General features: G+C 44.5%; 1 protein-coding gene across 1 annotated transcript; it reads left to right on the top strand.

Annotated features, from left to right (window-relative positions):
* Positions 1-6,473: 6,473 nt before the first annotated feature.
* LOC308581215 (vomeronasal type-2 receptor 26-like) lies at positions 6,474-15,769 on the top strand (the record flags this gene model as incomplete). The annotated part of the gene is made up of 6 exons (XM_081183748.1): positions 6,474-6,688; positions 8,080-8,371; positions 8,768-9,580; positions 10,786-11,013; positions 12,355-12,481; positions 13,561-15,769. 6 exons carry the CDS (start codon positions 6,474-6,476, stop codon positions 14,469-14,471), a joined length of 2,586 nt encoding a protein of 861 aa, XP_081039874.1. The 3' UTR covers positions 14,472-15,769.
* Positions 15,770-17,823: the final 2,054 nt, after the last annotated feature.

Here is a 17,823-nt window from a genome sequence, read left to right as displayed (position 1 = left end):
TGGCAGCTGTCTGTTTGGTGGGAGTGAAAGGGGCACCATGATAGCTGGAGCCAGAAACAATGATGGAGAAGAACCACCACTTGTAAGTAAAAATGCAGGTGAGTGGTGGTGGCATGAAGGCAGGTTGAGATTGGTGGGATAGTCCCCATTCACCCCCATGGACCAGACCTCTCACTTATTTGCACTGAGCTTCTGGAGAAGGGCAGGATCCATCCTTTTTGCCTCCCTCTCTTATATAAGCACCAGCACTCATAGACAGCCAATGAATCGGAAGGTTGCGAGATTGTGAGCAAACAAAATATTGAATCATGCAGTACATAGTTACTTCCCTCCAATGCCAGTCGCTGGTGACCAGTGCCTGGCAAGGCCCATTGCTTTCATGCCCTGCTTGTGAGCTTCTCAGCAATGTCTGATTGGCCACTGTGTTGCAGGACTAGATGGGAGTTTGCACTAACCCAGCAGAGATGTTCTTAGCAAAGTTCAAGCCAAACTCATCCCCAAAATGCAAGTGACTCATGTTGGAGTGATTTGGTATAAACATATTTTTCCAGCTCTGTCCCTGCCCCTTGAACCATGTAGAGATCCTGGGAACTTTCTTCCCCTTATAATTATAAAAATGATAGTGGTTTATTCTTCCCTAAGCTCAAGAGAGATCTTTGGCAATTGCCCAAACATCAGAAGCCAAGGAAGCCTGAGGTTATACGTATCACACTGTGCTGGAGGGTGTTGACGTCTTCTGATTAACTGGCTGTGGGGGAGAAAGGAGAAGTCAAAATAGAGGTGTAGGAGGCCAAGCCAGAATGACCTCCCTGCTGCGGCTTCTGCTGCTACCTCTGCTTCTAATGCACTATCAAGTCTTGACGCGCAGCGTAAATTAATAATGCAGAGTTTTAAAGAGTAAAAGCTTTACTAAGTTAAAATAAACTTCTTCATAAACAACATGGTTCCAAACAGTTTGACTGCGATTACATACTGACACTGCTCACAATCGAAGCAGACAGACTCTGATTTCTTACAGAGAGCACAAAAGAGAAACTGGCTACTTTGTCACATGTCAGAGTTACCCAACAGTTAGCAGTTAGGCCTGAATAACTTTAGCAGGCCCAAATGACTGTGCAGTCCCAGCACTTCCCAGCCTGCTTTGCTGCTTCTGCTCTCATGTGTCTTTGTCACATGACAAGTCTGTGGGAAGCTGAAAGCAAAGTGCTCCTTAAATTTGACGAGGGAAGAAAATGAAGTGCAGATTTACTCGCGGCCTTGAGACTTCCTCATTAGCGGAATCATATCTCCAAGAAGCTTTGCTGAGCAACTTCCATATAACTTTTCCCAGCCCCCACTAACCAAGCTTAAAGTGTAAATAATTAAATACATCATGGATATCATGCTTCTCCACCACTGTTTCAATGGTTCCCTTTAACAGGGAAATAGTTCTTATTTTGTAGCACCCTGCTTAGCTGGAATGAAATATTCAATGCAGCAATAGAGAAATTAAAATAATAATTTATTTGTCAGACAAATAAATGAGAGACACAATGGTATATGGATACCAAAGCTCTGCCCACTCCAGCCCTGATGGCCAGCACTTATATTTCCTCAGCCCAGCCCCCTTGCTCCTCCTTTGGCTGCCTCTGTCCAATCAGCCTGGTTGAAATTCCTATTGGCTGTTTGCTAGAACCAATCATAAAAGATACACCCATTTCCTATTACCTTTCATGGGAGACAAAGAGCTATATTTCCTTCTATCCATAAATGGCAGACAAGTAGCCATATATCTTACATTTGCCTCGACCAGGCACCTTAATTATCAGATCATCTTTGCCCTATTGCCCTATTGCCCTATTCACTCCAGAACAGATGGCTAATGGTTTTAATTTTTATCTTAAAGAGAGATCTTGGGTTCACCTTCTCACACACCATCAATGAAATAAGAATCTAACATAAGAATCTAACATTTCTTACTTTCTAAATCCTTTGCATAATTACATTTAAGCCAATATCTTTCATACATAACATAGATAGATTTTTAGAAGGAAAGGAACTTAGTAAAAAACAGTTTCCAAAAGCAACCCCTTAAATTTACACCCCCCTTTCAAGCCAGCTGCTGTTTCTATTAGCTCTTGCCCTTTAACCTTAGGAAGATGTGGCTCGAGTCTGATGGGAGGCACATGGTATTATCTGTTAAACAATAAATTTCACTATTTACCAACTCTTAATTAGTGTTTTTTGCAGCTTGATTGTATTCTGTAATTTGTATGGTCAGTGTGACCTTTTGCTCCCAGCCTGTAATTTCCTTTTACAACCCTGAGGCACTGCTATAGATCAGAGGGGCCCTGTTTAGGAAGATAAACATCTGCCAAAGTACTTAGCCAGCTGGTTTCTGCCTGGCATGAGAGATACAAACATTTACAAATATATTTTTTAAGCTCATTTTAAAATGCAGGCCTTGATCTGATGCCTCAATTTCAGGCATAGGGAGACAGTGGCCCTTCAGGTGCTGCTGGACTCCGGCTCCTATCATCCTGACCACTGTTTGTGGAGGCTGAGAGGAGTTTCCAATCTCTTTTCCTTTTGCTCCTTACGGTCTTCAAATAAAAACATCTTGGAGGTCCCGGGCCACAGGGAGGTTAGGCTGGCCTCAACCAGAGCCAGGAATTTTTCGGCTGTGGCCCCGATCTGGTCGAACACTCTGTCACAAGAGACTAGGGCCCTGCAGGAGTTGACATCTTTCTGCAGGGCCTGCAAGACAGAGCTGTTCCACCAGGCCTTTGGCCAGGGCACAGTCTGACCCCCTCATTTGGTAATCCTCACAGAATTCTCGCCCAATGGTTGCCATTAATTTGATTTGAATTGATTTTTAAATGAATTGATTTTAGAATGCTGTGCTACTTTTATTGTTGTAAGCCTCTCTGAGCCTGGCTTTGGCTGGGAAGGGTGGGATATAAATAAAAATTATTATTATTATTATTATTATTATTATTATTATTATTATTATTATCATCATCCATGTCTTTTAAAATTATATGCTTGAGGACAGGCTGTTTTAGGATCGATATTTGTAAGCTACAGTGGGAGATTGGCTAAAAAGCAAAATAAAGATGCTATAAATAAACTGAGGCCTTTGTACAGTTGTACAATTGTAGAGTTGAATGTCCCCACCCCTCTGAATCTTGAGTGGAAACACAGGTTGTTGTTGGGATTAAATAACAATCTGGATCCCAGATAGCATTTTCCTGAGGGCTGCAGTAAACTCCACAAATATTATTATTATCATTATTTATTGAATTTATATGCCACCCTATACCGGGAGGTCTCAGAGTGGTTCACAGAAGAAAATCAAAGTATACCGTAACTATGAAACAACAAAATACATATTCATATAACAATGCCCCAATACCCCCCCCCCACTGCATAGGCAAGCAGTTTCCTTTCACTGCAATTCCAGCTAACCATGTGTATGACGATAAAAAGTTCCAAAAACATCGAAGTCAAAGTTCCCTTAGCTCACTTGTGATGCGGAGGAGATAGATAAATGACAGTAGACCTCTTAAAGCTTCTGATTCCCGATTCTTCACTAATAGCAATTGTGGAGTTGCCCATTGTTGCTTGAAATCATTCCTGTACCAGGCTCTTCGATCTTGAGTTAGACTGCATATTACTCATAGTTGAATTTCCTAAGCTGTTTAAGACATTGTCAACTGAATTGCTATAGTACAAAATGAACTTAGCTAAATTAGAAGAAAAGGGACATTAAACTAGCTACAGGAAGGACATAGATAAAAGGTCATATGGAAATCTGCAATGGTGTTACACATAGTTTGTGGAAGAGAAATATTTTCGGCACATGATGTTTGATGAGGATCAAAAGTACAAGACTAGGAGAAAACTTAGTACATGGAAGGACATGACTGAAACTTGATATGAGGTAGTCAGAAACGAGCTAAACCAAACACCTCAGTTTGATTAAATAATAATAATAATAATAATAATAATAATAATAATAATAATAATAAAATTTCTATAGCGCCCATTGGCCATAGATGTCAGGGTGCTTCACAACATAGAAAGACAATGTAAAAAAGACAAAATACATAATAAAAAAGAACATAAACAAACCAATAATCCCTCCACCAGAAGACGTTTAAAAGGGCATTGGATGTCAATCAGCCAAAGGGCTGGTTAAAAAGGAACATTTTGCTTGGCACCTAAAGTTGTACAATGAAGGTCGAAGCCAGACCTCCCTGGAGAGCAGGATCTCCAGTCCCACAAGCAAACAGCCTTGATGTCAGGGGTGCCAACTTAAATAAAATAGAGGAATTCCCCTGGAATCTTTGTGAATCCTCTAAGCCCCTCACCGTTGTCCACTCAGTTATGAGATAGTGAGGGCGATCACCTTTTAATCCCTTGAAAATGACATGGAACTGAAGAAGGAGGTTGGAAAGAATGATGCTCTTTCCCACTTCCTCTTACAGCTTTGAACTATAAAATGTCCAGTTGTTTTTAGGGGTCTAAAAAGGTTGGTAGACCCTGGTTAAGGAACGAAGAGTGCAAAAGTGGAATGTAATAGAGATGCATAAAACCATGGAGAAAGCGGGACTGGAAAATTGGCTTCCAGGTGGAGAAATCAAAATTAGAAACAGAACTGTTAGAACCCAATACTAAGAATTTGTCAAGAATGTACAATTTATTGCTGAAATGGAATACACAAGATGAAACAGTGAAATCAGCTATGATAAAGTGGGCACAAGACATTGGTTATAACATTATGTTTGCTGACTGGGAACAGTTATGGACCAGCGGTACAAAATTTACGGGTGATGGACTATATGGCTTTGGCTGAGATGACTGGCAGAATCCGAGATCAGGGGAAAGAGACGGCGGAAGAAGATTGGAAGAAATTTAAAATTTATCCTAAGAAACATTGTAAAATTATTGAGTGCTAAAATGTTACGGTTATAAAAAGTAAGTGGATTACAGCTGTAAAGATTAAGTAGAAGAAAAGAAAAGGAAACAATTAGATAAAATTAAGGGGAGGATTTGCTGAAATAAATTTTGGAATTGGAATGCAGAAAGGGGAGGTATGAGGAGGTCAGCGAAATAAGTTTTAAGAAAAAAAGATTTGAAATTATACATGTTTGCTTTTTGTGTTTGTATGTTTGTATTGTGTATTGTCTGTGTTTATATAAATTGTGAAAATCCAATAAAATTTTTATATAAAAAAAAATAAAACCATGGAGAAAGCGAAAAAGGATAGGTTTTTCCTGAAAAATTATTACTCAAAGAGGCATCCACGGAAGAATCCACTTGGAGAATCTAGATAGAAAATAGGAAGCAATTTTTTTCATACTGTAGCGCAATGGAGAAAGTGACTGACACAGGAAAGAGTGAAGAAGTGTGCATGCACGGGACACGGGTGGCGCTGTGGGTTAAACCACAGAGTCTAGGACTTCCCAATCAGAAGCTTGGCAGTTCGAATCCCCACGACGTAGCGAGCTCCTGCTGCTCGGTCCCTGCTCCTGCCAACCTAGCAGTTCGAAAGCACGTCAAAATTCAAGTAGATAAATAGGTACCGCTCAGACAGGAAGGTAAACGGTGTTTCCGTGCACTGCTCTGGTTTGCCAGAAGTGGTTTAGTCATGCTGGCCACATGACCCGGAAGCTGTACGCCGGCTCCCTCGGCCAATAAAGCTAGATGAGCGCCACAACCCCAGAGTCAGCCACGACTAGACCTAATGGTCAGGGGTCCCTTTACCTTTACCTATGCATGCACACAGAAGCTCATACCAATAACAAACTTGGTCTGTAAGGTGCTACTGGAAGGATTTGTTTTATTTTGTTTCAGCTGCTAAGTGAGACACTTTTAAAAGGCAATCACATGACTTTCAGGATCAGAGGCTGCATATCTCTGAATGTCAGTTGCTGGGATCAACTCTATTGCCATCAGCTTGGGTGGATCCCAGAAATGTCTGATTGGCCACTGGGTGCAACAAGATACTGCATTGGATTAAGCTTTGAACTGAACCAGCAGCAGGACTCTTCTAATGCTCTTGTCAGCAGCAAAGTTCAGGCCAAACTCTCACTCACCACGTGACCCATGTCAAACTTTGGAGCAGCAATTTGTTTCCTCCAAAACATGTTTATCTCCAACTCTGCTCCTGCTCCTCAAGCCACACAGAGACTTCAGGTTGTTGCAAAGATGAACTTCCTTCCCCTTATAATTATCAACATCATAGTGATTTATTCTGCCTTGTTTCTGAGGGAAAGGTTGATGCATAGAAGATCACCTGTGTCAGACACAGACTGAATCACGATTGAGAGTAAGAGGGGTGGGATAGATCTGTGTGAGGTTTAATGGCTCTGAAGGTATAGCTGAGCACTACCCATATTGGATAAATAAGAGTTTTTTGGCTTGTTCTCATGTAGCTAGCTATGGGGGAGAGAGGAACACTCGCAAGAGAGGTGTAGCAATCAGTCAGAATGAGATCCCAGATGCTGATGCTGCTCATTTTCCTTGAATCCTGTGGAAACCTGAAGGCAAAATGCCCCTTGAATCCGATCCGGGAAGGAAACAAAGCACAGAATTATTTCCAGACTGGCGACTTCCTCATTGGCGGGATAATAACTCCAAATATGTTTATTCTACAACTTCCATACAACTTTTCACAGCCCCCATTAACCAGGTTTAAGGAAGAGTAAGTAATTATATGCAGAAGGATGTCACGTTTTTCTACTGCACCCCAATGGCTCCTGTTTACTAGGGAAATAGTCTCCATTTTAGGGATGAGGACTCTGTGTTCTTCCAGATGTTGCGGGACTGCAGCTCCCATCCCCCCTGATCACTGGCCATGCTGGCAGGGGCTGAAGGGAACCTGAATTTCCCAGCAGCTAGTGGGTTGCATGTTCCCAGACGAGCTCTGTTTTTACCTTCTGTGCTGCTGTGTTGCTTGCTGAAGAACACAAGTGTATACATGAACCTGATCAGGCATCAAAATGATTCACTGAATGATCACACCTGTATTCATGAGATTAGTGGGACACTGGAAAAAAAATCCTACTTTGTGTTCCTGGTATGCAGGTGTATGGGAAATAGCACTTTCTGAAGACTTGACCCAATGCAGCAGAGTTTTTAATGGACCGGTAAAGAAAGCCAAATTTTTAAGCATGTGCTTGTTCTTTACAGATCACATTAAGAAGCCAGCACAGTTATTGCAACCCCTTATAACACATGTATCTCTATGGGGAGGACTAATTAACCAGTGAGCCTATTATGTATGTACCTTAAGGTTACTTCCAATAACCTATGTGTTGTGTTTGCTGTTCATGTTAAGTTTATAGTGTTACTGTTGAAAGCCAAAACAAAACATTTAAACAGACAAAACAGGTCTTTTATGCTGATATTTGGGAGGGCATTTGATTCCATCCCTTCCCCTGTCTGAAATAACCTCCAAGAAGATAGCAGCAGAATTAGGGTCTGCGACTGCCATTGCAATGATATTGAACAGTTCCCATAGGGGGAAATATGAATGACAAGGAAACTATCCTCCTGGATGAAATGTTAGTTTAAGTAGACTGAAGCAAATACACCCTTCTGATTGTTTGTTTTGCTGAAAGACTGGTTGAAACTGACCTTTCTTAAATAACAGCCCAATCCTAATCATGCCTATTGAAAACAAGCCATACCAATCAAATAGAGCTTCTAAACAGACTTAGCTCTCCATTGCAGTTGGCTCTTTATGCAACTCCTTTGAAGCAGCCAATACGAGCCTTAGCAGCCATGTCCCCATATTTCTCACACATTCGGAACGAAGAATGTCTTCTTCATTTTCGTTCTTTGAAGATGTTTGCTTCTCCTCTTGAGAAATCCCTATATTTTAATTCTTAGGTGGCAAATGGATTTTCATCTTGTAAGAAGGATATGTCTCTTTTTAAAGGAAATTCCAGTGATTTCCACTCACACACATAGTCTTCCTGCTATGTGTGTATGGCAGCCCTAATGCAGACCATGGTTTAGGGAATCAAATACTATTTATTTTCAATAAGTGGTGAATGGTTTGACACTTTTTATTTCATTGATTTCTTACAGATTGTCATTTAGGTTCTACTGGCACATCTTGTCCTTCTTGTTCACCATCCAAGAGATCAACCGGGATCCCAGGCTCTTACCCAACATCACATTGGGCTACAGCCTCTATGAGAACTATTACAATGCAAGGATAACTTCTGATGCCATGCTAGACCTGCTTGCAGGTGGGGAAATCAATATTCCAAACTATCGCTGTGCAAAATGGAATAATATCTTGGCTGTTCTTGAAGGAGCCAATTCCATCATCTCCAAAGTGATTTCAACCACGTCAGGCATGTACAAAATCCCACAGGTATGAAGGGTGGGGCATGGAGGGACACAAAAGAGGTTCAGCAGCAAAATGAATTCTCATTATTGTCAGTAGAGTCAAAAAGAGGCATCAAAGAGGGAGAAAATCCTGAGCTATGTTAAGCTAGATAGCTCAGTTGGTTGGAGTGTGGTGCTGCCAACGTCAAGGTTGTAGGACAAGATGAACCTCAGGGTCACTTCCAACTCTACGATTCTATGGTTTTTCAACACGGAGACTTTGCTACGGTTGTAACTGCCCAAAGTTTCGAAGTAAAACTATCAGCCCCGGGCAGCAAAATAAATTAAACTAGCAAAATATTTGTTAGGTATTAAATATTTCAGGCTAATCCTGTACTTTGCTCTGCAAATGAAACACTATACTTTTTCTTCCCCACTCCAGATCAGTTATGGCTTTGTATCTGGGGTTGTTGATGAGAACACCAAAGTCCCTTTTGTCTACCATACAGTCCCCAATGAAGAAGTTCAGTACACAGGGATTGTAAAGTTCCTCCAGCATTTTGGATGGACGTGGATCGGCCTCTTTACTCCAGAGAATGAGAATGGAGAAAGGTTCTTGAGTGCCTTGACATCTCTGATGGCCAGCAATGGAATTTGTGTTGCCTTTTCAGTAACAATACCAGACAGGAATGAACCTGGGAGGTTCACACTAAGTGAATTAATTGCCCTACGGAGACAGACCAATGTATGCCTTTACTATTTAAACAGTCATTTAGCACTGCGTACCCTCATGACACTAGAAGAAGTACTTTGGAAACAAGAACTTGGGTCAAAAGTATGGCTCACAACAGCTTTTCAAGACATTGACATCAATTTGCTTTACGGTCCCAAGTACTTGAAGTATATCCATGGTTCATTCTCCTTTGTAATGAAGACCAAAATAAGGAGCAAACGTGACTGCTGTAAATCAGAGTCCCATCTTTATAATCTGTTTTGGCAAAAAGCATTTAGTTGTTCATACTCAAAGCACGTCCTCGCTGTGAGAGGTTGGATAAGATGCAGAGATGTGGAGAATCCGGAGGTGCCGTCTGAAGAGGAGCTGCAGACTGTTCTGTCTCAAGACAGCCACAGAACATACTTCAGTCTCCAAATCATGGCACATGCTTTAAATGTTGCCTGTTCATCCACATCAAAGCAGATGTTGATGGCGGGTGGAGGAGACCAGTTGGCATGTCAAAGGCTCCAGCCATGGCAGGTATTTCCTTTCATTTTCTAGAAATCTAAGTTCTTTCTACCAACTGTACAATAATCCAGCTCCTGGATATGTAGTGTATTTCGTAAAATATCAAGGTGGTCTACTGCAATAAAAAACATCAGACCATATGTCAGGGGTTCAGAGACAGAGGCACAGGTGAGGGAGGAGACGGAGAGCGACGAGGAAGAATCCCAGGACAGTGAGGAAGAGGATGACAATGACTCGAGATCTTCCATGAGTCTCTCAAGTGAATCGGAGGATTCTCAGGAGGGGGCGCCCCTAGTCAGGACAAGGGGGGTCACAGGGGGGACCTGCCAGGAGCAGGGAAGCAGCAGGGAAACCCCGAGCGGGAGTGGGAGATCGGGGGCGGCTTCCCAGCAGGAACGAAGGGAAGAGAGGGAGGTTCCCAGTGTGACACACGGAGCGGAGCAGGAAAGAGACAGGGGAAGGAGTTTGGGGGAGAACGTCCTGCCGGAAGAGGTGGAGAGTAGTACAGGGAGTAGTGTAGGTGTCAAAAGGAAGGTCAGGGGTAGCGAGCGCGCGCCAAGTTCAAATGTGGAGGCGCGCGGAAATGGAGAGAGCCCGGAGGAGGAGCCTGGCCCCAAAGCACGAAGGAGGGGGGGACAGGCATCTGAGGAATCCGCTTCAGGAGGGAGCAGGAGGGAAGGAACCCAGGGGGGCAGAAAGACCCTGCGGAAAAGGAAAGACAGGAAGAGGTGGTCTAGCACAAGCCTCTTAAGTTGGTGTAGGGGCGGGAGCGAGTCAGAGGGGACTTCAAATGTCTGACGTTAGAGACGCGGGGCTGCGCGCCTCGGTTGTGGAATCAATAATGAACTGCAATAAACATCCTTGTATATAAGAAGAGCTTGGCGTTGGTCTTTTGTGAGCTGAGACCTGAGGCAGCCTCTGACACCATATAATAAAACCATAAGAAGCCAAAACAAGGTAAAAGCAGACGTCCCTCCACCTGGAGGGTGTCTGTTTAGTCTTGCCAATAGGAGACGTTGTGGCACAACAGGAGTTTTGAGTTCCAAGGAAGCAGGGATGAGGCATCTAAAATGCTTTCTAAGTTTGGGTGTTTAGTCCTCCATAAATTCCAACGGGGCCAGGTATGCCAGGACTTTTGAGCTCAAAGGGAGAAGGGATGAAATGTCCAAAATGCTTTGAAATGCTTTGAAATTCTGGTGTTTTCCCTGTCATTCCAGCTTCACACTTTCTTAAGAGAAACCCGGTTGTTGAACACTTCCATGGGCGGACTGTATTTGGGTGAGAATGGGGAGCTGCCAATCATGTTTGATATTGAGAATTGGGTGGTGCTTCCCAATGAGTCTTGTGTTAGAGTGAAAATTGGGAGTATAGAGAGAGAGGCATCCACTGACTTCAAGCTCACCATTAACCCAGAAGCTATTGTGTGGCCCAAGTGGTTCAACCAGGTAAGAGCCCCTTGATTCCACATGATACACATGAAGATCTACTATTCTGTTGAATATTTCCAAGAGGAATTCAAGTATAATCTTTTGGAAGTTTGGCTGATGCTTTCGTTATAATTAATTAAGCAAATTATTAAATGTGCATAACACTCTTCATGTGCAGATACACACACATGTATGTATGTATGTATGTTTGTATGTATGTATGTATGTATGTATGTATGTATGTATGTATGTAATTTTTTCATTTATTGTGGGAGCCTTTTTTGTGGAACCTGATTGAGCTGCACAATATGGTCCATGGTAAATCTAGCAACAGAAAAATTCCTGTGGTCCCCGCCTTCCCTGGATGCCCTGAGCACGTACTTATTTTGCTTAATGGTAAATCCAGCCCAGCCCTGTGAGATCTCATGAGAACATCGCAGAGCCCACGCAAGAGCATCCTGGAGCCCAGTGAGCAAAAGAGAGAGCTTGGGAGTAAGGCCTGCTTGGCATGCCAGCTCCGGAAGCTCAGGGTGGTTGTGCAGGAGCCGTTCCAAGGGCCGAATTCGAGTACAGTGGCATTTTGGTTCTTGAACTTAATCCATTCCGGAAGTCCACTCAACTCCCCAAACTGTTCGAAAACCAAGGAACGGCTTCCAATTGGCTGCGGGAGCTTCCTGCACTCAATTGAATGCCACAATTCAAAGTGTTGGTGCTGACCTGTAAAGACCTAAACCGCCTCAGCCCAATATAATTGAAGGAGCGTCTCCAACCCCATTGTTCAGCCTGGATACTGATGTACAGCTCCGAGGGCCATCTGGTGCTTCCCTCCCTGCAAGAAGTGAGGTTACAGGGAACAAGGCAGAGGGCCTTCTCAGTAGTGGGGCCTACCCTGTGGAACACCCTCCCATCAGATGTCAAGGAAATAAACAACTTCCTAACTTTTATAAGACATCTGAAGGCAGCCAAGTTTAGGGAAGTTCTTAATGATTGATATTTTAATGTATTCATAATCTTTTGTTGGAAGCCGCCCAGAGTGGCTGGGGAAACCCAGCCAGATGGGTGGGGTATAAATAAACTATTAATGTTATTGTTATTGTTAAAAAAGCAAACACAGGAGGGAGGTTTCTGTTCTACATCAACCATAGGAGCCAACTCCTAGGAAAGTTGATGGGCATTGATTATGTGTTGTGTGGCTTACCTGGGCACCCACAATATTTTATTCAAGTTGGCACCCCTGACATCAAGGGTGCTTGCTTGTGGGACCCTGATGGGTTCTTTCTAGACTTTCTGAGTGAGTTCCATATGCACAAGTATTGCTGACACTTCCCCTTTAATGTGCCATCTGTTCTTTATGGCTAGACTGTTCCTCACGCCAGGTGTACCAAAAGGTGTCGCCCAGGATATGCCAAGGTGGTTCAAGAAGACAAGCCGGTTTGCTGCTACGCTTGTGTTCCGTGTGGGGAAGGGACCATATCTACACAGGAAGGTGGGTGACGCCACAGGAGATGGAATTGGTTGGGAGAATATGAATAGGGCAACATATTGGCCAGAAACTTTCTGTGAAGATTCTAAAGACATATTTGGATCCAGATCCTTTATTGATTTCTTCATTTTTAACCCCCTCCCAGGAAGTAATTTGAAAGAAATTACTTGCAGGAAGCAATCTCTGGGATGCAAATTGAGTTCAGCCTGCCCTGCCAATAAGGCACAGCTTTGGTTACTTTATACCATGCCTTCTAGGATCAGAGAACCAGAACCACCCACACAAAGGTGAATTAAAAATGTCTTCAAAATAAACGAGAATTAGTGAAAATTGCAATTCATTTAAAAGAGAGAAAGCATGATGCACAATAATCAAAATAATTAGGTGAACATTCCATTGCATTGTAGAACAATTACAAATTATGGGATTTAAGCAGGACGTTATTGGATATCCCAGGCAAGGAGTTAGAGAACAGCTGTAGCAGCTTGGAAGCAAAGAGTTCAAGGATATTAAAAATAAATAAATCATAAGTTGTGTGTCCTTGTTTCTCAGTTTGATCCTTTTACATGGTTTGCATGTTTTGTGGTATTTTATTCATTTTGACTTGCTGTTTTTTATTGATTATACATTATTAATTCTTTATTGTACATGATAAGTGTTAGCTATTTATTATTTGCTGATATTAAATTTTACTGTTTACTATTCCTTAGTATTATTATTGAATATTATTGAATTTTGCTTTATATGATATGTTGTTTATTTTAAAGTTATGCTTTTATTATGACTTTTGTGTGTGTATTACGCCTGTGATCTTTGCTGTCTATTTTGTTGTTTCTTCAGCTTGTAACCCTCCTTCTGCATAGCAATATAGAAAGGCAGTATACAAATTAAAAGCGAAATGAAATATGGAAATGAAGTAGTGTTACTGCCCGAAAACTATCCCATAAGGAAATGCACCAAATAGCTTGCCTTTCTTACAATACATTCTCATTTTCTGATATCTCCCATATGAGTGCATTTCTCGACATGTAATAGAATATGTCTGTAAGCAAAGCCAAAGCCATTCCTTTTCTCCTCCTCAGATACAGAGCTTTGCACCAAATGTCCAGAAGAACAATATCCAAACACGGACCGAGATCACTGCATTCCGAGGATTATCACCTTCCTATCATATAAAGAATATTTGGGGATTCTCCTGACGTCTTTGGCTCTCTTCCTGTCCTTAATCACAGGCTTTGTTGTAGGGATCTTCATTAAATACAAGGAAACTCCCATAGTCAAAGCCAACAACAGGGACCTCTCCTACATCCTCCTTGTCTCCCTCCTGCTGTCCTTCTTGTCCTCCTTCCTCTTCATTGGCCGTCCCAGGAAAGTCACCTGCCTCCTTCGACAAACGGCCTTTAGCACCATCTTCTCAGTTGCTGTATCTTCTTTGCTGTCCAAAACCATCATGGTGGTTCTGGCCTTCCTGGCCACAAAGCCAGGGAACAGGGGGAGGAGATGGTTAGGGAAAGGTCTGGCCAACTCCATTGTCCTTTCCTGCTCCAGTGTCCAAATGGTCATTTGCATCATTTGGCTGGGCATCTCTCCCCCATTCCCAGACTCTGACAAGCATTCCCAGGCTGGAGAAATCACCCTGCAATGCAATGAAGGGTCTGTTGCCATGTTTTATGCTGCCTTGGGTTACATGGGCTTCCTGGCTGCCATCTGCTTCACGGTGGCTTTCGTGGCCAGGAAGCTGCCTGGGGCCTTCAATGAAGCCAAGCTGATCACCTTCAGCATGCTGGTCTTCTGCAGCGTTTGGGTCTCCTTTGTGCCCACCTACCTGAGCACAAAGGGGAAATACATGGTAGCTGTGCAGATCTTCTCTATCCTGGCTTCCAGTGCTGGGCTTCTGGGCTGCATCTTCATTCCCAAATGCTACATTCTTGTGCTGAGGCCTGATCTGAACACAAAGGAACACCTGGCCACAAAAACTAAAGTTGTTGTCTGATTCTTAGCACATTTATAACTGTTTTCCACCACAGTAGTAATGAAATACACAGAGTTGCCTTGGGAAGGAATGTATCTCCTTAGATAAAGTTTGCTCTTCATTTTTCATTCATCTTGAATGATGAAAGGGAATCATTGAATCACATGCCTGGAGAGTGTCTGGACATACAACTTTTAGGGATAACCCTACCTGTAGAGTCTCCTGGAGTGCAGTCTCCCTCTTCATACATAATTATCGTTCTCTACCATATCCAGTTTGTACTTTGACATGACCCACCTTCCTTTCTTCCTGAGTTCATAACCTAAGCCTAAATAATAACTTAGTGTAACTTGAAATTCTGCTTCTAGTATTAAAAACAGCAACTGAAAAACGGAATCTCACTTGAGTGTATTGATGCTTGAGGGAACCACCAGAAGGCCCTTGGAGCTGGACCTAAGTATTTGGTCTGGACGATGGGTGTGGAGATGCTTCTTTAGATATACAGGGCCAATGTCATTTAGGGTTTTCAAGGTCGGCATCAGCCAATGAATGTGACAGCTGTCTGTTTGGTGGGAGTGAGAGGGGCACCAGGATAGCTGGAGCCAGAGACAATGATGGAGAAGAACCACCACTTGTAAGTAAAAGGCTGGAATGTGGTGGTGGCATGAAGGCAGGTTGAGATTGGTGGGGTAGTCCCCACTCACCCCCATGGACCAAACGCCTCACTTATTTGCCCTGAGCTGCTGAAGAAGGGCAGGATCCATCCTTTTTGTTTCCCTCTCTTATTTAGCACCAGCACTCATAGACATCCAATGAATCGGACGGTTGGGAGATTGTGAGCAAACAAAATATTGAATCATACAGTGAATAGTTACTTCCCCCCAATGCCAGTTGCTGGTGACCAGTGCCTGGCAAGGCCCATTGCTTTCATGCCAGGCTTGTGAGCTTCTCAGCAATGTCTGATTGGCCACTGTGTTGCAGGACTGGATGGGAGTTTGGACTAACCCAGCAGGGCTGTTCTTAGCAAAGGTCAAGCCAAACTCATCCCCAAAATGCAAGTGACTCATGTTGCAGTTTGAGGCCACATCTGTGATTTGGTATAAACATATTTCCCCCCAGCTCTGTCCCTGCCCCTTGAACCATGTAGAGATCCTGGGAACTTTCTTCCCCTTATAATTATAAAAATGATAGTGGTTTATTCTTCCCTAAGCTCAAGAGAGAGCTCTGGCAATTGCCCAAACATAAGAAGCCAAGGAAGCCTGAGGTTATACATATCACACTGTGCTGGAGGGTGTTGACTTCTTCTGATTACCTGGCTGTGGGGGAGAAAGGAGAAGTCAAAATGGAGGTGTAGGAGGCCAAGCCAGAATGACCTCCCTGCTGCGGCTTCTGCTCCTGCCTCTGCTTCTAATGTCCCATCAAGTCTTGACGCGCAGTGTAAATTAATAATGTGGAGTTTTAAAGAATAAAAGCTTTACTAAGTTAAAATAAACCTCTTCATAAACTACATGGTTCCAAACAGTTTGACTCAGGTTACATACTGACTCTGCTCACAACCGAAGCAGACAGACTCTGATTTCTTACAGAGAGCACAAAAGAGAAACTGGCTACTTTGTCACATGTCAGAGTGACCTGACAGTTAGCAGTTAGGCCTGAATAACTTTAGTAGGCCCAAATGACTGTGCAGTCCCAGCACTTCCCAGCCTGCTTTGCTGCCTCTGCTCTCATGTGTCTTTGTCACATGACAAGTCTGTGGGAAGCTGCAAGCAAAGTGCTCCTTAAAGTTGACGAGGGAAGAAAATGGAGCGCAGAGTTACTCGCGGCCTGGAGACTTCCTCATTAGCGGAATCATATCTCCAAGAAGCTTTGCTGAGCAACTTCCATATAACTTTTCCCAGCCCCCAGTAACCAAGCTTAAAGTGTAAATAATTAAATACATCATGGATATCATGCTTCTCCACCACCGCTTCAGTGGTTCCCTTTCACAGGGAAATAGTTCTTATTTCAGGGATAGAGAGACAGTGGCGCTGCTGAACTCCGGCTCCTATCATCCTGATCACTATTTGTGGAGGCTGAGTCCGAGGGGAGTTTCTAATCTCTTTTCCTTTTGCTCCTTTTGGTCTTCAAATAAAAACATCTTGGAGGTGCCATTAATTTGATTTGAATGGATTTTAAAATGTATTGATCTTAGAATGCTGTGCTACTTTTATTGTTGTTAGCCCCTCTGAGCCCGGCTTCGGCTGGGGAGGGTGGGATATAAATAAAAATATTATTGTTGTTGTTGTTGTTGTTGTTATTATTATTATTATTATTATTATTATTATTATTATCATTATCATCCATGTCTTTTAAAATTATAAGCTTGAGGACATACCGTATTTTACGTCCCATAGGACGCTCCGGCCTGTAGGACGCCGGGGACTGCAGGTAGCTCTGCGCGGCCGTCCATAGCTGGGCGGGACTTCGCGCCCCGCTCCCGATGGCCGCGCAGAGCTGCGCTGATCCCGGGACTGCAGGCACCTCTGCGTGGCCACCGGGAGCGGGGCGGGACTTCGCGCCCCGCTCCCGGTGGCCGCGCAGAGCTGCGCTGAGCCGGGGACTGCAGGTAGCTCTGCGCGGCCGTCCATAGCTGGGCGGGACTTCGTGCCCGGCTCCCAATGGCCGCGCAGAGCTTCGCTGATCCCGGGACTGCAGGCAGCTCTGTGCAGCCATCGGGAGTGGGGCAGGACTTCGCGCCCCGCTCCCGGTGGCCGCGCAGAGCTGCGCTGATCCCGGGACTGCAGGCAGCTCTGCGCGGCCATCGGGAGCGGGGCGGGACTTCGCGACCGGAGACCGGTGGCCGCGCAGAGCTGCGCTGAACCGGGGACTGCAGGCAGCTCTGCGCGGCCATCCGGAGCTGGGCGGGACTTCGCGCCCCACTCCCAATGGCTGCGCAGAGCTGCGCTGATCCCGGGACTGCAGGCAGCTCTGCGCAGCCATCGGGAGTGGGGTGGGACTTCGCGCCCGGCTCCCGGTGGCCACGCAGAGCTGCGCTGAGCCCGGGACTGCAGGTAGCTCTGCGCGGCCGTCCATAGCTGGGCGGGACTTCGTGCCCGGCTCCCAATGGCCGCGCAGAGCTTCGCTGATCCCGGGACTGCAGGCAGCTCTGTGCAGCCATCGGGAGTGGGGCAGGACTTCGCGCCCCGCTCCCGGTGGCCGCGCAGAGCTGCGCTGATCCCGGGACTGCAGGCAGCTCTGCGCGGCCATCGGGAGCGGGGCGGGACTTCGCGACCGGAGACCGGTGGCCGCGCAGAGCTGCGCTGAACCGGGGACTGCAGGCAGCTCTGCGCGGCCATCCGGAGCTGGGCGGGACTTCGCGCCCCACTCCCAATGG

Source organism: Podarcis bocagei (genome assembly GCF_964188305.1).
Source record: "Podarcis bocagei genome assembly, chromosome: 2".
Classification (NCBI taxonomy): Eukaryota; Metazoa; Chordata; class Lepidosauria; order Squamata; family Lacertidae; genus Podarcis; species Podarcis bocagei.
Note: the sequence above shows the minus strand (reverse complement) of the source record. Positions and strands in the feature narration are given on the sequence as shown.